We start from the raw sequence: 21,891 nt of genomic DNA, 5'->3' as shown, positions 1-21,891 counted from the left end.
TGGTCACAACCCCCTGAGAAAGTCCTCAGAGGAGAATCAAGATGTGGTCGGGGGCGAGAGAAGGAGAGGGAGATCCAGTTTCACTCAACTTACTTACTCTCCTCCTTGCACCTCCTTAACCCCTGCAGTATGTTTTGCCACACCTGTCGTACTCCGCGTGCCACAGACGCCTTTCAATCTACAGCAAATTCTGTCTTTGCAGAAATAACTGAGAGAGCTCATATAAAACCTTTTAATATGTAGTTGATGCAACTTGAACTAAAACATACATGCTTTTTTTTTATCTCCACAGAATAACATGAGGTGAGTTCATTAAAAGTATCAAAAATATAACAATAAAAACAGTTAAAATATTCACCTGGAAGTTCATGAAGCTGATTCATTAATTAATGGTCGCAGTAGAAACAGGGAACAATTATAAAAACATCTGCTTAATTACATGAAAACAACAGGAAAAGGGTATTTTTAAAATAATTTCAAACACGTCAACACGATGGATCGATAACAAATCCTTGAAAATGATCACTTACAAAACATTGGACTATATCTTGACCCTTTTGTAAGGATAACATTGTTCGAATTGAGAATTTTAAATACAGTAATTATCAGAACAGTAGGAGGCTCATGGGGACTTGAACAATTTCATACTCATCACGCGCTCGGACGCACTTCGTCGTGATTGCGTCGGGGTAAAATCCAGATGTCCCCGTACGGCTCTTTCTGCTCTGCACGCATCTTCTTGGCCGATAAATTCTCTAGAGACACAAGACACAAGACGCACACATCAAGTTTCACATTGTATTTTTGTACAAATAAACAAATAGAAAGAAAAAAAAAGGGATGGTAACACATAATGTGGCAATTCAGCTAAATGGTTTAATTGTCTACTCTGTTTTGTTTTTTTTCTATGAACTTTTGCACATGAATCACTCAGATTTATCTCTCAGGTCATTCCACATGATCACTGAAGCTGCCACCGCTGACACTCCGACTTCTTCTACACTGAGGATCAGATCTCATAACTCACTGACCACATGTTGACTTATGAGCCTTTCCGGGTGCTGATGCTGTAAAATGAACACGACTTCGACATGAGTAACGAGATGATTGGACGATTAGTGAAACCGATCCCTTACCCAGCAGCCTGTGGAAAGCCTTGCTGACAGTCCTGCGGTTGACCTCTGGCGGCAGAAGACTCAGAAAGAGCACAGGTTCTGTTTCATGTTCAGTCAGCTCTGGCATCAACCTACACACACACACACACACACACACACACACACACACACACACACACACACACACACACACACACACACACACACACACACACACACACACACACACACACACACACACACACACACACACAGAATCATGTTCTTATCTTTTCACACATCAAAACAAAGCAAACTTCTTGGCGCTGAGTTTCTACTGCTGAATAATTGTGTTGCCTTCACTGTCAATACCCTGGAGACTCGGCTGCTGCTTCCTCTGGGATACCGTCCACCACCTCTGGGATGTCCTGCAGTGTGGAAACTGACCTGGAGACTGTGGACCTACCAAAACACACACACACACACACACACAAACACACACACTTGTAAATGTGACTGCACTGGTGCCCTTCACCTATTTTTCTTTTCCTTCACACCTACCCTTCTCTGTCTGATGTGGCCATGGGCGACATCTCTCGAGATGACTCCCTGTGCTCGGAGCCCTCCAACGGCAGAATGCCCAGGGCTGGACGAACACACACACACACACACACACACACAGGTTTGAGAACACTGCACTGGCTTATATTCATTCCCTGCAGGCTTGCTTTAACCTTTAATCATAAGTGATACATGCCTCCCCTGACCTCTGACCTTGGCCTCACCCTTGTGAACATGCAAACCATTTTAGCTCGTGCACACATCGAGGGCAACAATCTCACCCCCAGTTAAACGTAAACTATTTGTTCCAGGTCGACCGGCTTAAATTCAAAACTTGTCTGTTGTCCAGTTGCTCAAGTTATGAAATCGTATTGTACTGCGTAGGCTCGTCGTGATGGTTGTTTATACCTGACATCTCCAACATCTCTGCTTCTGTCAGATCTCTTTCCACCTGAATTCACACACAGACACACAGGCAGTTATTCAGACTGGGACATTTCCTGTCTTATCTTTTTTTTTTTTTTTTTTTTATCATTTTGAACCTTATGACACAATCCTTCACACCTCTTTGGGGCTGATCGCAGGTCTGGCCTCCTCTTGTTCAGCCACCTCGGCCACCTCGCGCTCACGTCTTTCCTTTTCAGAGTCGGTGGACTCGGGCCCTCTCTCCCCAACCTGCAGGTCCGAGAGGGGGAGTGGCGTGATGGTCGCAGCCTCTCTCCATAGAGACTCCACCGCTTCAGGCAGGACTGCCGGGGGAAAAAATAGATTTGTGGTTTATTTTTGAAGGTGACTTGAGTCAAGTCCTTTAAAACAGCAGCAGCTGCACACAGAAGTCTGAGGAAAAGGCAGAATCATTAGTGTCACTGTGTGAGAATTTACATGAGTGAACGTTTATCTTAAGAATTAGCAGACATGAACCTGTATTCATTCACATTTTGAACTAGGTGCCACTAGGTTGTATTTTAAGTTACTACTTCTACTTTGTTTATACATCATAAAAAGTGAAGGGGAAAAAAACAGGTGTTCTCCAACTACAAGAAAAGAGGTAAAATTTTAGAATGGACATAACCAAATGTACTATTATTTATCTTGTATTTATTATTATTCTATTTAGCATTTTTTTTGTTATCTGCCCTGTTTTGTTTATCTACAACTCTTACATTTAAAAAATAGATACAAACAAAACAGAATGTAGTAGTTTATGATTACAGTAGAAGTAGACAGCATCACATCAGCACCTGGCCGACTCCTGGGATAAAGTAAAATATCACGGTGGTTTTATCGAATACAAACACAATTATTTTGATGTTTGACACTGACAGCCGCAGGGATTGTTGAGGAGATCCGCAGCAGATTGAAATGAAGGCAGAGGGAGGGTTGCACATCTGGTCTCAGCCAGAGGGTTGCTGATCTGCTGCTCCAGGACGTCCTGGGGGATCTGTGTCTCCGGGTCAAAGAAGGTCAGCTGCCTCTTTCTCTTCTTAGCCATTGGAGACACATCCTGAGCATGGGAGAAAGTCAGGAAGTATCTTTTTACTTAACTTGTTCAATATATACACTTCATTATTTTAATAAAGATTAATAAACCAAGATGGAGAAGGAAAATCCCTCTTTTTGTATTTTCAGATATGTTGGGCAGCATTGTTTTATTGCTGTTAGCAGAGAGTCAGGAAGTTACAGTTGTATTTCTGCGTTACACCTCATCGAATATAAGGTAAATGATTACATTTATGACGACAGTCCAAGTAAAACCAATTGATTCATCATGAATTAAAATGTGTCATATAACATAAACAGTTTTTGTTGGAGCATATTGATACCAGCAGATGGTTGAATGGATGGATAGATGGGTGTAGGTACTACATCCTATCTGTTGAACAAAAAACACTGAAGCAGACACCTCTAACTTCAGACTTGGTCTTTCACGCTCCCTTGGTGGTGGTGAAGGGAGTGCGGGCGCAGAGACGGGGGTGAGCTGGTCTGGCGGGAGCCCTGGCTTCTCCTCGGACCCTTCAGGCTCCTCCTGAGGCAACAACATGGTGTCGTCACTGATGAGGGTGGTGGGCTGCAATCTGATGGAAAACAGATAGATAGAAACACAGCATTAGGTGTGTTTGTGGCTGTGTGTGTTTGTGCTGGTGATTTTTCATGCGTGCTTCCAAATCCTTTACTCAGTTGTGGTGGTGGACACTCCGATCTCCTGGTCTCTCTCTTCTCTTCGCCTTTCTATCTCCCTCTCTTCTTCTGCTACTGGCACTGTTAGAAAAGGTCAGAAGAAGAAAAAACAAGGAATTCTTCCTCTTCCTTTTTGTCTGCCTCGTTTCGTGCAATGAAGGAGCTCTTAGTGTCCCCACACACCTGGAAAGTTGTCCATTTGATCCAAGAGGAAGTCGATAATACCTGGGTGATCATCAGCAAGCTCCTCACCTTCAAACTAGCATTAGGAAGAGGAGGGAAAAGAGGGAAAGATTCATACAAATGTAGCTCAGTTGATACAATAATGTTCAATGTGCTTCTTCTTAAGGCTTCACCTCGGGAACAGGGAAGGCGACAGGCTCCGTCTCCCTCAGAGTGATGCTCTCTTGGGATGCTGTTATGTCTAGGAACAAAAAAAGAAGAAAGAATGGATGATGTTTAATTAAAAGCGACTTTCAACATTTCACATTTCACAAGCCAGCAGGAGAGGATACAACTTATCAAGCTGCAATTAAACTGCTCTCTGCTGCCAAGTGCAGCTGCGCGACACATCCTGACACCGCGGCGTCAGCCTCGGCCAATTAGGGGATGTTGTTGAGCGTGTTGAGGCAGCTCTGCTCTGCTCTGACCTGACCTACACCAGTATCTACTCTGCCTCTTATTTCTGCCTGGACGTGTTCACGATGTGAGCTCCGTCTGTCCCTGTGACCTGTCTGCATTTTCTGTGCGTATCACTGCATACAGCCCGACATACTGGACATATCCGGTCCTCACGTCCCTCTGTAAAGCAGCATAGCTGCCATTTAATTAAAGCAGCTAATGGTCACATAATTAGGGCAGGCCTCGTGTGTGCTCTTTCACTGGGATGTAGATATCTTCTATTAGTTTTTCAAATAGTTGTTAAAATAGTTGTAAATCTACTGAAAAAACTGGGAGCAGCTACTTTATGGCATTTATATAACTATGGAAGCTAGACATAATGGTAAGTTCACAAATAAAATGTATTGGTATTTTATCCTAAATTGGTCAAAGATGAATGTTCCTGATGATGTTATAATTAGATTAATAACATCTCAATTTGAGTTATTACTCAATATTAATTGATAACTTAACAGCTGATCAAACTGCTTATGGCAAACGGATACTACATGCCACTGAGTTTGTTACACAGACTTAAGATACTGTATCATCACAGACGGGACTGGGGTAGGACTACAAACAGTGGTTAAGTATACCTTGTTGTACAGTGGCATCAGTTTGAGATAAGTGTTCGGCCTCATAAAAGTTAGTGTGTTTCAACACTGAGCACGTTGTGTTTACAATACTAAAACAACAACTTTATCTTTATCATACTACGTCGTCCACCTAGAGTCAGTCTGAGTAAACCAGCTATAGTGCTCATATGAAGCTGCTGCATAAAGAATTACAACCATGTCCGCAGATCATTTAAAAAATGTGAATTCTGATATTTTCATTGATTTAGAGGTTTGTATTGAAAATCAACGGAAAATGCCCAATAGCAAGAAAGGATAAAATCATTTCACATGAAAATAAACAGTATGTATGTTGGTTTAAGACAGTTTCAAAGGAGATAATGGGGGATATATGAGTCAGCAAAAATTAACCAAAATCAACTTCCAGTATCTCCAAGGCATTGTAATAATCTAACATTGACGGGTTTTATCTGTTTGTTCAATTTTATATCACTATTCTGAGAGGCATATTCAATTATCTGGCAGTTAAATTCTCATTTCAGAGACGTCTTAGTTATTTTTGCTTCAGTACATTCTGTTTTTTGTTGTTTTTTTTTTTACTGCTGTAATGGACCAGTGCCCTGGAGAGATCATTATTTTAATGTCATTACAGCGCATCAAGTCATCCTACCGCTTTTTTGTTCAGCAGCAGAAGTGGGGCTGGTCAGTCTAGGATGCTCAGGGGAAGCTTCTCTCTGAAACGCCTCACACAGCTGAGACACACAAAGAAGACTACAGGAGTTATTTGTTCTAAATCAGTACATTTATTTTAATGATTTACAGTTTTATCCCCACTTACATATGAATGCTAAATGTTCGTTTTCACTCCTAAACTTTGGGATTTATTACCTCTGCCAGTTCACTTGGGCTGGGCATGGGCTGCTGCATGTCCATCACTCCAAACAAAGGGTCCAGAGCTCCTTCCGTCTCCTCCAGCAGCGCCAGAACGTCTGGCAAGACCAGAGGTTGCAGAGGTTGTCTGGAAGACGGCAACAAAGGGACAAGAGTAACTTTGTGTTTGTCAAAACTCTCAAATGTATAAAATATGGAGCCCCTTCGTCTTTACTTGCTGCCATCATCCAAGTCAATTTTCTGGCAAGCCCTCTGTTTCACCAGCCTGCCCACGACGGTGTGAAGTTCCTCTGGAAGAAAAAAGCAAGGTCCGAGTCATGAACCTGTGTGTGCACTCAGCGTCACTCTCATCTAAGTCTGAGATTAAAGTCTTATTCTAGGAAGGCCAGGTCGAACAGATACTTGAGATCATTCCTCCCATTAGATGTCAAATATTTGAATCAGCTGTAGCTGACGATTTGGTAGGTAATACTTTTTTATGATGTATTCTGGTATTGGCAGGGCCGTTGTATAGGGGAGAAAGATGATGATAATTCCTGGGGCCCAGCGCCCAGTCGGGCCCACAAAAAACCCCAGTAGTCTAATCTTTGTATGGTTGAATTATTCTGCATAAGACAAAACAAAGTAGGCTAAATAAAAAATGATAATACATACGTAGTCTAAGAAAAAAAAGTGGAAAAGTCAGGGGGTAGGGGCCTACTTTAGTATTCTTTAAGGGGGCCCAGAATTCCTAGCAATGGCCCTGGGTATTGGTAGGTAATACCTTTTATGATGTATTTTGGTATTTCTCCTATTGCTATGTATTAATTATATGATGTATTTCTATGTATTTATTATTATTGTATGTGTTTTACTTGGTGTGCTTATTGTGCCAACTGCTGCTGTACACCGAATTGCCCCTTTGGGATACTAAAGCTAATCAATCAATCAATCAATCAATCAATCAATCAAGGTTCTCACCCAGGAGGATGACACACTGGCGGTGGTAGACGACCACCAGGCCATACTGGAGCTGGGACGACAGGTAGAGGGAGAAGCGGGGTCGGGGGAGGCCGGGCTGAGGGGGCGGCACCCGCTCCAGCACATAGTTCATGATGTCATCACTGTGCAGGGCGTCAGGTTAATAGTAACAGCATGGATCACAGTTCAGTCAGTTTTTAATGTGATGTAAGTGTTGAATAATTCAGATAACTTACCATGTCCGTTTGACGTTCACTTTCAGGAAATCCCGGCGAGGCACCCTGATGCCTTTTGTCGCAACCAGCCTGAAATAGCACCAGGACACCGACATGATGTTGTTTCATATCTTATTATCAGGACTAGCCAGATTTGTATACATTTTATTTACTGTTACAGCTGAACATGTTCTCAGAAACCATTTTTAATGAAAACCAAATCAAGAACGTGTTCATTTCGTGTGTGCTCTTATTTTCATTTCATCAGAAAACTGCAGCCTTTGACCTTTACTTGATCTTCAAAGCTGTTGTCTTCTCTAAACAGGACTTCAAAGTTGTTTTGGCTCCAGTGTTTATGTTTCAGCATTTTAGTTTTCTTTGCCACTGACGCACCTGGCCACCTGCGCCTTTTTTTCCTTCTTTTTTTTTGCACACAATTTTTTTTTCTAAAGAGATGACGCTGTTTGAAATGCAGGGCAACAGATTAACCTTTAGGCTACTTCTTCTTCTTCTTCTTCTTTTTTTTAATCAAATAAATGAATGAAAGAAAACCTTAAAAGTGGTCTAGGGTAATTTATTTGCTAGTTTAGCCTTGACGTTACTTTATAACACGGACCTTTTAGCCTAAACAAAGGAGTTTTAACCTGGCATTTCATAGTACCGGTACATTTTAACGGCGATTTAAGGAAGATTTGACAAGAAATTAATGTAAAATGTTTCAAAGTTTTTCATGTAAAATTTTTCAAAGCGAATGAAGGACCGGTCCAGTTTGAAAGATTGTTTCATCGTGCTGTAGTTACACAGTTAGCATTATCCCTGAGATAAAATCATATCGACTAACTTAACTTAGCTGAAAGACCATAAAGTTAGTAAGTGAACCAAAGACCGATCTCAAATAATAGTCAGAAAAAGTATTTACTCACCAAATTGTAGAGAAGCATCCGGAGTGATGCTTTAAAACTGTTGGGTAGTAAAACATTTTAGCTAATGTTTCAGAAAATCAATAAAAAAAAAGATTAGCTGATCAAGGCTGATAAATTATATAGGCTACTGATTTATTCCAGCGCTCGACGGAAGAAGATGGATATCTGTCGGTTAATTCAAACTTAAAAGTAAAAACTTTAAACTTTGAGACGATCTGATTGGTCAGAAACTGTCGGACCGAAGTCGACTGAAACCCGAAGGCCTTTCGGCTCCACTCGGGTTAAAGTATGGGTGCCGACAGCTACCAAAAAGGAGAAGGAAACACTTTCAAAATATTTTTTTCAGCAATACCGGTAACTTATCACATTGATACACGGTGATGGCTGCACATCAATTAATAATAATAAATTAATGTTCATTAAACTTTATTTCTAAATATCACCAAACATCTCTGACCTGTTGTATAATTTTTAATGTTAAATGTCTACATGTTTATTATGTGTTTTATGGGGGAGTGAAGAGAAAACGGTATTTCGTTTTGCACATGACAACAAAGCCTCCTTCTTCATGGTTTTACTGGACAGTTTTTCAGAATGATTAAATTGCACTATAACACATTCATTCCTTTGCATTGAAAATGTATATGTATATTTCAATACAAAATAATGGCCTTCATATACATTATTGATGATGTGGTTTAATTAGTTAATAATGGAATTTTGAACCATCTGCCATCTATGTCCGTCACTGAATTTTTCTTCTGAGCTTTCGTCTTTTCCATAACAATCAATCTGGTCCACCATAAAATGTAGCTATTATCATTTTATGGCCTATATTGTTTCACAAAAGAGCAGGAGCGTTGGTTCAGTGAACAAAATTACATTTTATTCTGGGGTAAACAAACATGTTATGAATAAAATGTGGACACACATTTATATAAAACAAAGGGGAAAATAGTTGTAATAAAATCAAAAAAGAAAAAAGAAAAAAAAAAAGAAACGCAAAGTTACAGTGTTGAAGGGGTTCGTCTAAGTTTCCTACAGATGCAGCAGAAGTGGTGAACTTGATGTTGGCTCTAGGTCACAGTAGCCTTCCTCTGCACTCGGTGGATCCACAGCAGCAAAGCAGGACTTTGCCCTCCACACTGCCCACCTCGTAGTTGTAGTCCCAGGTCAACTCTGTGCCTGCACGGATCCGTCTACACAAGGATGCAAGCAGACAGGTCAGTGCAGGACAAGAGCTTAATACTACATAAACAGTGAGTCAGCAGAGTGCATTGATTAGCGCATTAAGATACACTTAATGAGACGGATAACTGTATCTACTACTGCAGAAAAAAGTTGTTGCATGAGCCATAAATAAACTAGTGTGGGTGGAAATCCTGTATCTGTGTTTATTAGATATTTTGTGAACCACAAAATGACTTTGTCTGAAGATAAATAGGAAGTGTGCCTCAGCATATGAGAGTAGCCCAATCCCCTCCTGTCCACACTAAGCCCAGTAGTTGATTAGGCCACTGAATTGCATAGTTGTTTGGTGCCACTAGTGCATGACAATGGCTCAGTGAGATGCTTCTGATAAAAGCACAGTGTAAATCCAGTCCATTTACATTACTACTCAGCTGATGGGGACTTACTTATACAAGACACAGTAGTGCCCCCCTAAGGTCATGTTCAGACAACAGCATCAGAAAAAAGCCAATGTATAGACAGTGGGACTCAACTTTTATCCCTCTACCCTCATGTCCCGTCAATCCTAGACTATATTCTTTTTATTTAAGATAATTTTGTCCAAAACATATAAAATAAAAGATAAACAAGAAGCAGGCGAATGAAGGCTGCAGCATTATTTTTCTTTGATGAGGTCTCCTGAGGCTGCTAAGATTAACAAACACTCATAAAATGACAAAAATGTAAAATTAGAGTCAAAACTCACTTGCTGGCAAAGAACGCCACCCAGGGGAATCGTAGATCGTGTGTGTCCACAAACACATTCTGGACAAACAGGTTAGGACTACAGCTGTGCTGTAGGACAGAGAAGAGACAAAGTGTGAGATAACACATGGGTTGGTCATTTAAATGGCATCGAACGATTATACAGCAACAGGTCCTTACATTCAGGTAACGCCCGAGGTTTCCTTCCAACTTGGCATCAATGATGTAGCACGACTCTTCACCATCAAAGAACTGGCGAGTGTTTTTGGGAGCGTTGTCTGCCCCTCCTCCAGTCTGTCCCTGCTGCCCTGATTTCCCTCCCTGGCCACCCGGCCCTCCCCCGCCTCCAGCGGCACCTGTTTTGACCATCATACCGTGGCCGGACTTCAGGGCAATGCCACGTGTAGATTTAACCGCTACCTGCTTCTTCGTCACACCTGAACCAGAACAGCAGCAACATGACAAAAAGGTGAGAACAGGCAAACCAATGTGGTCCTCATAGTCTTATTTGTCCATGTTTTTTTATTTACCTGGGACAACTTTTTCTCTCTCCTTGTTGTCGTCAGATCCAGAGCTGATAGTCTGAACATCATCGCTGTCAGAGAGAGTCATCACATCCTGTTTCTTCCCCGTTTCTGACTTCACGTGACTGCAGGAAACGCACAATAATCTTGCAGTGAACCACAGCTGATATTACAGATCACTCAGATGGAGATATATTGGAAACTGAAATACGCACCTCTTGCTATCTCCGGATTCCTGTGATGGAAAACAGAAAAAGGTTAGCATTATTTAAAGATAATCATACCACAAAACCTCCTTACATAAAAAAAACATATTTTACTGCTAAGAAAAGATCTAAGACCTAAATGAGGGAATTGAGAGGGTTATTATTTTGACTTCTGCATGAAACACCTCAGTTATTTTTAACAGGCTGTGAACTCGGAGCTCAGCTCCGTGACACATTCTTCTTCCTTTATCTCTCTACCTTCTTCAGTCCATGGCTTGTTAGCCAGGAAGCCACTTTGCTTTTCCCCGTCTCCTCTGGCATTGATGGTGGTTTCTCGTCATCTGTTCCCCTTGCTGACGCACTCAGGCCGTCTTTACTGTCTTGACTCTCTGAGGCAGAAGGAGAGAGGTGACAGTGATAAGACAGAACAGATCTATTCCACATCCACATTTGGATAGAGAACAACTGAAATAGAAACAACGTCGCTGTTTAAAGGAAACTGAGAAAGAAAAGCTTAAACAATTCCCCATAAATACACAAGGTATTCCATGCTAAAAAAAATACCTGTCCAAAAAATGACAGATCAACCCCTTGGATGGTCATTTGTCCAAAATCACAGAAAAGGTCGGAGCTCCACGTTTTTAAACATTCTATATTTGCTCATTTGTCTTGCACGGATGAACTTGAGGTGAAGCAACACACCCTCGATACTGGTTATTCAGTCGGATCATGGTTAGAGGTTAAATACTTTCACCTCATATTTCCTGTTATAGACAAGTGAGGTTTGCTTTTAAGACTCCCTTATGAACACCAACAGTGTCCCTCTCCAAGTTTAAAGACACAACCCGCTCACCTTCCTTGTTGCCCTTGACCTGTCCACGTGTGGTGTAACTCCTCCACACAGAGCTGGAGCTGTAGTAATTGTCTTTTACAAATGTGTCATCTGAACTGTCGCTTTCATCTTCACTCTTGGAATCTTTGTCGTCTTCGTTGCTTTCGTCTGATGAGCTTGAGCTTTGGGCTGTGACAGAAAAACACATTAAAAATCAGATGGAGAACAGTGAAGATAAACGAATACTGCCGAGAATCTGCCCAGGTCCACTAAAGACATCTATCCTTTGGATTTGGACTCACTCTTCTTGGATTGTCGTCCCACAGGGTTCGATGAAATTAAAGCAGATGGTTGGATTTTTATCCTGGAAATGTCCACACCACTTCCCTCACTGTCTGAACAGTGAGCCTCGCTCTCATAGCCTTCCTTGAAGTTTTCCACACTCTCTATATGATCCAGATTAGCAAAATACTCGTCGCCCATTTCAAGACCCTCTTTATCAGCAAAGTCGTCCGTCAAGATTTTACCTGGTAAAGTGGAGGAAAAGGGGGGGGGGGGAGGAATGAGTCACTTTGTAATCAGGTTGTCTGTTGTGCACCGTTCCTCTACGTCTGTCGGCTTTCCTCACCAGCATAGATGCAGACAAACGAGCCCTTCGCCACGTCGTCCAGACATCGGATGCCCCAGCCTTTGTTCTGGGTCTTGAAGAGTTGAAGACGCACCTGCAGGCCGTGCTGAACCAGCCGGTTGGTGCACATCTGAGAACAACATTTGCATCGCTTATTGCACTCGTAGATCCTGAGAGAGAAGAGGAGATAATGGCCTCTGAGACAAGATAACCAAAAAATTCAACAGTAATTATCTTCTTATGAGGTTATGAGGGGAGGTTATGAGGGGTGAGAGAGTGAGTTAGTCTTTCTGTAGAGTGCACCACAAGTGGGATGTGGTTTGGTTCACTATGTGTGCACTGAATGTCTAACCCTGTGGGAAGGCACTCCTCTAATCGTTTGTGCAAAAATCCGGCATTTGGGTTGATCTGCGCCCCCGGCGTACAACCTGTAGCCTGGAGGGTCAGCTGGTGGCACGAACACTTGGACCTGTAATTACGATGCAGAGACACAAGTTGAGAATGATCGGTGAAAGAAAGATGGAAAAAAAAAATGCCGAGGTGTGGATGAGCAGCTGCACTCACTTGTCTCTACAGCCGTCGGTGCAATCACACCCGACCAGGAAGTCTGCACTGGTGTTAATGAATACTCCATCTTCAGGAATACGCTCTTTACCTTGAAGAGCACAATAAAGACTCTTTTAGGGACATTTAATCCACTGGGATTTTTGAAAAGAGGACAAGGAAGTTGGCAGCTACACGGGGAGGTCATTATTTGTGATTTGTTTACATTCTTTTTATTAATTATTCACCATACAGAAAGTTGGATCATGTAGTCCCCTTCATAATAACCAAAGTGTGTCCTTACTGTATTCTACTTTAGGAGGCGGCGTGGAGTCGATCTCGTTGACGCAGGACAGTGGGATGTCCTCCTTTCCACGGGTGATGTCTGGAATGTAATAGAACGGCCTCTGTGGCTGGAAGGGCCGGTCCACCAGTACATACGGGTCTAGACAGAACATCTCTAAGAATATAAAGTCACAGCGGGTCTGGAAGAGGTACTGCTGGATCTCTGCCATGTTACGCAGACAGAGGCCACAAGGAGCCTTGTAAATCACATGGAAGGACATCTGGGATGTGGAAAGATCAAAAACATGATTTGTACAAGTTAGTTTTCAGGTTTTTAAAGGGATAGTTCAACATTTTGGCAAATTGGCTCATTGCCATAATCCCTATTCCCCCGACGGGAATGCGCATCAGCTGTTTTGCATGACTTTACCTCGAAAACAACACCATCTCGTAATGTTCTATTATTATCTCATAGCGTGGTGAATGTCTTGGTCAAAACTTGTCCACAAGAGCGTTTTGGAGTTGTTGGATTGTGTATTATTTGATGAGTTTGATGAGGGTAACCAAGAAATCCCATTAGCCTGCGGCGTTGCTCCGCCGTTCTAAAAACAGCTTGCACCGACAATTAAAGGTAACGAACCTACTTGTAAGACTATAGGCATTATGGCAATGGGCCAATTTGCCAAAATGTTGAACTATCCCTTTAAGCCAGAATGGTATAAACCAAATCAAGCCATAAGTTTTTACAATCTGTTATACTGTCTCTTATTGTGTTGCTGTTTTACATTTACCTTGCGGTTGACTTTGCGTCGTCCTGTCATGCGTCTGAAGTCGTACAGTAACGGTGTGAGGAGGGGGTTTTTGCCTCTGTGCTGGTCTGCTCTCGCAGGTCGGACACGATTCAGACAGGCAGGCTGACAGGTGTGAGACAAGTAGAAGATGCGGTCTGTTGGGGCACGGTAGGAGGGCTGATGTGGGATGGTGGCCATTGGGTAGGTCATGGAAGGGGAAGTAGGAGCCAGCTGTCTTTGGTACGATTGTGCGAAAGTTGGTGTAGGAGCAACTGAGGCATTCAACAGTCTACCGATACTATAAATTGACAAACAGGAGATACAGAGAGAAGGAGATACAATAAGAAAAAACAGTTAATGTCTGTAGTTAGATCACACTCTACAGTGCTCTTCTTTTTTGCGTATTGTAAGCAGCTAGTTATCAAGTCAACCAATGAGGTGAACTCACCCAGGCGGGTTGATGGGAGTGGAGGAAAGAGACTGCATGACCTTAGAGGCATGTGTCCCTCCCACACCAGGGACAAATGGAGAAGTACTCTTCTTCGCCATCTGATGTTTGTTGCTTGAAGATAACGAGGAGAGAAACAGTCAATATCAGACTTATTCATTTACATTATCTCACATCACCACGGCGGCACTGATCAATATCTTTTCATTAAGAGAGCATAAAATTAATGTGTAATAAGAAAGTTGTTGGCTTAAGCCCTCAGAGTCTCATCACTTGACCACGGTTCTGCGGGCCCTCTTCGGATAAGCTCATGGTTTTTAATTTCATGGTTTCAATTTCAACCAGGATGTGGTGATACTCAAGTTTTACAGAAACATGACTTGAAATGAATGAAAATGTTGCTAACAAGTTCATAACGACTTTAAAAAGGTGATATGTCAAAACTGTGTTTTTAGAAGTACAGTATCAAGGTGCAAGGTGATCTTCTTTTTGGTGTTTGTCATGGTCACAGTTGAGATGTTCTATAAAATCACGTTTACACCAAACAAAGTGGCAACAGTGATGTCAGATTCAGTAAGCGTCACTCACTCAACACGGGGAGGCTGTGCAGGAGGTGCAGTCTGCGGGGTGTGTTGTGTTGGTTGGGGCTGTGGGGGCTGTGTGGGCTGTGGGGGCGGAGGGGGCGGTGGGGGCAGTGGGGGCTGAGGTCGCTGTTGATGTTGTGGTGGTGTCGGTGAAGGCTGACTCGGTGAGGCCTGTGGCGATTTCACAGGAGAAGTTCCAAGATGTCCGTCACTGGTGTACTGCACCACAGGGCCTTTACTCCTCAGCGCCCCTGGAAATGAAGAGTGGGAGGATCTCTGGGAGGTGTATTTTTCACAGCAAATCTTTTTCGACACAAATTAACAGTGCAAATGTTAAAAATGAATATTACATTAGGACAGTGCGTATGTTACCCATATTAGGTCGTGACCTCTGCTGGCCAGCCAGCTTCTTCTCCTGAGTGTTGGCTGTGGTCATCTTCAGGTTGAACATTGGCTCCAGCCTGGTTGAGCCTCTGTAGATCCACTCACTCCTCTTATCATCCTGCTCAAACGACACAAGTAATTGTCTGTCAACTGCTGTAACTGTACGTCAACAATTATCCAGTACCATTATTTACAAATTCATGTAAATTAATTGTTTGTTACAGCTGTCTAAATCCTGACGCAGACGTACCAAGAAGAGGATCTTGACCAAGCTGCCATCCACCTCCTCCACTTTGCTCTTCCACCAGGTTCCCTCCCACTCTGTCTTGATTATTTGGCCGACCTTCAAGAGCACCATAGGCCTGCTGGGATAGGCAGTGATGTACTCCTCGATGAAGTCCCGACACGACCCGTCTTCTATGTCTTCCCAAGTACGCTTTACTGTGAAAACAAGAATGACCTCATTCTGTCATTGACCTGTTTGCGGAAAGTTTCTTTCATGTATTATCAGCTACATTTTGTGGATCACAGGGAGGAGACGATGAAGAACAGAGCACTCACATGGTCGGCAAACAGGATAAAGCTCAGGTAGCGTCACGTATGAAGCATAGCCATCATCAAAGAATATCAGAAACCTGAAACACATACAACAGAGATATTAACTAGAGCCTGGCCTATCAGTTTGTGGTAGTGGTACTTTCATTACTTTCTCTGTTCATTGGCATCTTTTAAAGTGTAAAGACATTTTTTGATAACAAAATTTAATGGAGGTCTTCATTCTTTAGCTTAGTCCACCCACCTCATGCGGTTCTTGTTGTTGGGCATCTCAGCTACTATTCCAGCGTAGAGCCACACCAGGTTTCCATCTTTGTATTTGGCCACTACACGGGCTCCGACATACAGACTCTCCAGAGTGGGGTTATAGTCAAAAGCCACATGATTTCCAGACAGCAGACTCTTTCCTTTATCAAACTTCACTTTATACTTGAATATACCGTTTCCTGCACATGGACAGAGGATAAATAGTTTCAATGACGGAGCAGAACAGGAAAGTTCCTGCATAAAATATCTAAAATCATAAAAACAGTCAAGCTGTGTCTCAAGTTGTCTTAAAGGAACCTAAGACAAAAACTCAATGTTCTTGTAACGCACCAACAGGGTTGATAGCGACGAGGGCGCCTCTGTGCCACGTCTTGGTGCGTTTCTTTCCCAGAATGCTCATCCCAACCTCGAGCTCATCCTCTGCCAAATTCGGGTTTGGCTGAACCATGGACTGAGATGGAGCCTGTGATATAAACACAGCTGGAACAGACCCCTGAATACCTGGAGGAAAGACCACACACAAGTTTAGTATTAAACATAATGATGACATTATGACCACCTGCCCACTATTGTGAAATGTCCCACTTTTGCTGCCATATACGCAAAAAAAACTGTGATTCACTGTGTATTCTGACACCTTTCTATCAGAATCAGCATGAACTTCTTCAGCAGTTTGAGCAACAGTAGCTCGTCTGTTGGATTGGACCACACAGTCCAGCCTTCGCTGTATCAATGAGCCTTGGTCGCCCATGACCCTGTCACCAGTTAACCGCTGTTCCTTCCTTGGACCACTTTGACAGATCCTGACCACTGCAGACCGGGAACACCCCACAGGATCTGCAGTTTTCAGATGCTCTGACCCAGTCGTCCTTGTCAAACTGGCTCAAATCCTTACGCTTGCCCATTTTTCCTGCTTCTAACACATCAACTTTGAGGACAAAATGTTCCCTTACTGTCAAATATATCCCACCCACTAACCTGTACCATGATGAAGAGTTATTCACTGTTATTTACTTTACCTGCCAGTGGTCATAATGTTATCCCTGATTGGTTTATACTCTCAGGTACTCCAAGATATGATGCATCTCATTTAAGGCGTGTGTGCTCACCTGACTGGGTTTGGGGATGTCCTGCCGATCGGAGCGACGATGTACCTAATGAAGTTTTGTTGACCATTTGGACCAACTTCTGCACCTGCTGAGAGGTTTTCTGTATGGCTACAGAAGTCTCTTTTAACTGGCAAAGTAAGTAAACAGGAAATAGATCATCACCTGCACACAGTTTCACTCTTGTGATGCCAAAAACCAAATTATACACAAAATGGGCCTGTGAATATTCTCATTTGTCCAGGTCATCGTTATCCCCAAAGAAATTTAAAAAAAGTCCCAGCCTGGTCAGATGCGTACATGGACTGATGGAGCCTCTTGGATGAGAGGTGAAATGTCTTCTTAGACAAATAACCAAGTCCAGTTGCGTTTGATTTAAATTTCTTTGGGGTATACACAAAATGCTTCCTCCATGCTTCTAATAATGCAATACGCCTGAACTGTTTTCTTGTAGGTCCCTTTATTTAACTTTTTTTTCACAGTTCTTTGATTTTTTGCATAAAAGTAAATACACTTTTGTGTATAATGTATATTTCACCAGGTTTATTGAGAATATTATCTTAATTGATCTATTGTCGCCTTCTGAAAACTTCCCTTTTGTTCAAAGGTAAATATCAGGGAGTAATGTACTAATGGAAATGAGATGGAATGAGAATATTCACAGGCGTACTAATGGAAAAAAATTTCATGGAAGGAAATTCATGTCACAAGTCAAGTTTTGGGAAACGGTTTGTATATAATTCATTCATCTAAAAATATATTTGTTTTTTTTAATATCATTTAATGCAAAAAAAAAAAACAACATAACCCCCACATAATCATTTAAGATTAAAGAGGAAAAACAGATCAGTGTATTAAAGCAGCTTGTTCTCACCACTGGATCTTTGCCTGTAGCGACGGACCTCTTTGGAGGAACCACTGAAACATTGTGAAGATCAAGAGAAATTAATGACCTAATTTCCTCCAGCCCTTTTTAAGAGCAGCAAATGATAAATGTTCTAATATTTAAAAAAGAAAAAGACTTACAACAACCAACAGCTATAACATCATCGTCGTCGTCATCATCTATTTCAATAACCTCAGACGACAACACTCCCCCGCCGCTTTCATCCTCTGAGCTGCTCTCCCGGTAAACAAGACCATTCCTCTGGTACGTGGCCTTTACCAGCTTCTCACACTCCAATATGGACCTGGACAGGAGTGGGGCAGAAAAAATGCCATCTCTGTAACAAACAACTGTCCAGCTGGGGATCCATCAACTCAGTGGATCTACAATGACACCCTGTAATTGAGGGTTTCTTTTCTAACACAGACATTTCTGGTCAGATGTTACCTTCCAGAGGAATGATGATGATGATGATGACCATGATCAGTTTTATGCAATCTGGTGTCAATTTCAAATTTGGGGAAACTCCTCTAAACTGAGGTCTTAAAAATTGGTATCATTAGTAAAAAATATGGATCTATGTCTCTCCAACACATGAGTATGCAACTTATAGACAATATGTACTGTATATAAAAACACAGTTTAGGGACCACAAACATAGCTCACTTCAATAACAAACAGGAGGAGTCCTACTCACTGGTTGGCATCATTGAGAAGCTTCTCTGTCATCTCCTCATCCTTCTCTTTCTGTTCCACCCAGTCTTTGAGCTCTGTCAGCTGAGCCTTTTTCTTCTGCACAATCTCACTCTGCTCCACAGCTTCCTCAATCAGCTTTCTCAGGTCATCCAGAGAAACACCCAGTTCTTCCTCCAGACTGGGGTCCCAGCCCTCCACCTCCATCCTGAGGAAACAGACAGAGACAGGGCATGAACACATTATTTGAAATATCTACTCATACATCTTGATAAAAAAGGATGTTGAAACAAAACATAGTCAGATCATTTGGAAAAGCAAACATTTAGGGTATATATTTAGTAAAAGTATCACACATTTGCCTTTAAATACGCATATTTGCTTGTTTTCCTCCTCTTTTCTTGTTGTCAAACTGATTTACAGATGACTATCGCTATACTATATGGCTCTCGATGAATTCTACATATATTTGCCATATTGTGATAAAGTGCTGCAGCCTTTTATATCAATGACGGTTGTATGAACAACAAAAACACACCTTATAACGCAATGCAATGCAAAATATACTAAATGATAATGAGTTGAATCAACACTATTCAGATGGTTTCATAAAAACAAAACATTTTAAACCTCATGAGGGTAGGATCCACTGCACCACTGCTGTATTTAGTTACTGAGTCTGATTGATCTGTAAACCAAAAATGTTATGAATATGAAAATGATTTAAACTGCTCAGTGATCAATGCTGATTTATGGTGAGGCTTACATACAATAAGACTGATCTCTTATTCAAAAGCCATACAAATGCTTACTAAAATCTGTCCTATAATCATCTCCAAACATTAACAACACCTCATGAGTTAACGGGACGCAGCACTGCAGGTTTTCAGTGTTTTCTGTGTGAGGCTGGTCTGCGAGTTGAGACCCTGCACACTCAGGGCTCACACATGTGTACAAACCACTGCTTGCTCTGTTTATATCTGACCGAAATATGTCGAGCCTCTCTCACACAGGAGCTGAATATTATAGATATTATCTAATAAGTACAATTCAACTATGAGCTGATCTAATGAATTGCAATGCAGCTGCAGAGCATGCACTGGGAGGCAGCCTGCTACTAGTTAGCACAACAAAGGGCAAGTTATGAGCCAAAACTCCGTTTATCCCTTGATCATTTATTGGCTAACGGAACGACTGCTGACTTATCCCTCCACGACTTCACTGGCACTTCACCGAGTCACAGAGAGTTAGATGAAAAACAAACCGAGGATACACACACACGGGTTAACGGGCTAGCAGGTTAGCCTAGCATTAGCATACGAAAACGTCTCAACCGTTGACAGACTGATGCATCTGGAAAACAAAACGTTGTGTCCTCTGGCGTTTCTCTGACAGACACACGAAACAGCACAAGTAAACGTTTACTTATCAACAGCAGCCACCACTCACCCCTCACTGGTTTCCATCCTGTCCGCTCGCAAATGTACGGTTAGCCTGCTAATGCTACCGGCTAGCTACAATGGAGGAGACATGCTTTGCAGCCCAGAGTATCTGAAGTGGGCGGTGTTATGTTGGGCTGTTTGTTTCAATGAAAGGCTAAAGCTCCGCCCACCCGGGTCATCCAGGCTTATAAAAAAGAAACCCTGCAGCACTTGGGACAGTGGAGCCCAAAACCAACACATCCATACTGCTGCTTTTTATGGTTTAATAGCACATATTTACACAACCAAGCTCTTTAATACTGCTATGGACTTTAATTAAAACTATGATATAATATAATATAATATAATATAATATAATATAATATCCCCTAAATGAGTGAACAATTTGTGAGTAAGTAATAAGTATAAAAGTAATGTAGGCTATGTAGTAGGCTAGACAAAAACAAATTAATGGTTAAATGGGAGTAAAGCAATTGGCTTTAGTTGATTGTTATTACCTTTTCAGGACTTTATGGTGTGTTTGAAGCAGCCTTTAATTAGAATTAATTAGAAATATTGTTTCACTTGGAGAACCACTGCCTTAGAAGATGATTCAGGGAGCAGATAAACTCATTATACTTTGGCACCTCAACTCTGCAGATTCTGCCTCTGAGAAAAGAGCCACCACCACTGATGAATTACTGACACATGCTACGTGGTATCAGGTTTGTTTCATTTGCTCAATAACAAGCAACTTGCATGAAAGTATCCGCAAATTCTTCAAAACACTGTGACAAAATTTGGGGAACAAAAGAACAGAACATCTGTTTTGTATTATAGTTCAAACACTGAGAACTCGGAAACATCTGTGCACTATTAGTGTGGAAGGTAGGGCATTTGCCTCTTGTCTGTGTCAAGCAGCTTTTCTTCCAATGAACAATTTGTGCTGATGGACAGATCACACACATGCTCTTTGTAATCACCCATAGTTTTCAGTTTCTCTCGTTCCAGCCAAAAGATTGGCTTTTTATTTAAACTTTAAACAAATCTCAAAGTAATAAAAACATCCATCTCAAATATCTTTCCTGATATAATTGGAAGCTGATGTTTGAGCATTTGCAATTTAGGATGTGCATGAATAATGTAACAATCCTATAAATAATCATATAATACAATGAATAATTATATACCATGATCTCCTGTTATAAGCACAGACAAAACATAATGTTGGCACATATTTTAAACTGTGCATCATGTAGCCTACAGTACTTACATCATTTGAAGTTACTGGATACTTTGGTTGACGGCTTTTTTTGTGCAAAATGTCAGAAACAAACTATATGAAAATGAAAGACACAGCTCCTCTCGGTCCAGTCATAAGAAAAGCCACAAATATTCAGTGGGTTATTGTGGCAAATGGGTTTTTGTCATCTCTCCAGTATGAGTAGATGGCATCGTTCCTTTTGGAGGATGGTGCGTCTTTCTCTAATGATGCCTAGATCCCTGGACTCCATCACTCCTCAGATTGCTCCTCCTGGTACGTAGTGACAGAGATTGACCTGTAAGGGTCCAGCACCATCTGAGCACAGCGGACGATGGTCACCAACAAGAAGAAGCAGAGGACGAAGAAGAAGAAGAGGGCAAACCCGAGGTCCACATCCACTTCCAGTCTGGACATGGGGAGGATCGGTGGGTCCATGCTGACAAATCCACAAACTCCAAAGACAAGACCCAGTCTTGAAGTCA

General features: G+C 41.8%; 2 protein-coding genes across 2 annotated transcripts; both read right to left on the bottom strand.

The window, feature by feature from the left end:
• Positions 1-601: 601 nt before the first annotated feature.
• LOC310999225 (meiotic recombination protein REC8 homolog) lies at positions 602-8,113 on the bottom strand (the record flags this gene model as incomplete). Its single annotated transcript, XM_083989549.1, has 17 exons — positions 602-755; positions 1,137-1,246; positions 1,467-1,556; positions 1,656-1,740; positions 2,064-2,106; positions 2,220-2,404; positions 2,979-3,159; positions 3,559-3,730; positions 3,830-3,914; positions 4,017-4,092; positions 4,190-4,257; positions 5,739-5,820; positions 5,957-6,086; positions 6,174-6,249; positions 6,920-7,062; positions 7,156-7,224; positions 8,058-8,113. The coding sequence occupies 17 exons, from the start codon at positions 8,111-8,113 to the stop codon at positions 652-654; spliced, it is 1,755 nt and encodes a 584-aa protein (XP_083845675.1). The 3' UTR covers positions 602-651.
• Positions 8,114-8,975: 862 nt separating this feature from the next.
• setdb1b (SET domain bifurcated histone lysine methyltransferase 1b) lies at positions 8,976-20,260 on the bottom strand. Its single transcript, XM_083990508.1, has 25 exons — positions 20,174-20,260; positions 18,729-18,932; positions 18,172-18,335; positions 18,020-18,063; positions 17,149-17,275; positions 16,370-16,540; positions 16,017-16,218; positions 15,779-15,852; positions 15,468-15,658; positions 15,206-15,335; positions 14,838-15,084; positions 14,250-14,363; positions 13,802-14,099; positions 13,030-13,291; positions 12,747-12,837; positions 12,535-12,651; positions 12,183-12,352; positions 11,857-12,081; positions 11,576-11,743; positions 10,981-11,111; positions 10,732-10,751; positions 10,523-10,641; positions 10,173-10,429; positions 9,994-10,082; positions 8,976-9,256 (listed from the first exon to the last, which is right to left on the bottom strand). Exons 1-25 carry the CDS (start codon positions 20,188-20,190, stop codon positions 9,139-9,141), a joined length of 3,750 nt encoding a protein of 1,249 aa, XP_083846634.1. The 5' UTR covers positions 20,191-20,260; the 3' UTR covers positions 8,976-9,138.
• Positions 20,261-21,891: the final 1,631 nt, after the last annotated feature.

Source organism: Trachurus trachurus (assembly GCF_905171665.1).
Source record: "Trachurus trachurus genome assembly, chromosome: 16".
Taxonomy (NCBI): Eukaryota; Metazoa; Chordata; class Actinopteri; order Carangiformes; family Carangidae; genus Trachurus; species Trachurus trachurus.
The sequence above is the reverse complement of the archived record's forward strand: the minus strand, read 5'-3'. Positions and strand labels throughout refer to the sequence as shown.

Excerpts from the sequence above, each read along its gene's own strand:
- setdb1b (XM_083990508.1), bottom strand. Across the intron at positions 18,336-18,728 it reads CTTCTCAATGATGCCAACCA|GTCCATATTGGAGTGTGAGA; the intron begins GTGAGTAGGACT and ends ACTCCTGTCCAG. Across the intron at positions 15,853-16,016 it reads AACAACAAGAACCGCATGAG|GTTTCTGATATTCTTTGATG; the intron begins GTGGGTGGACTA and ends TATGTGTTTCAG.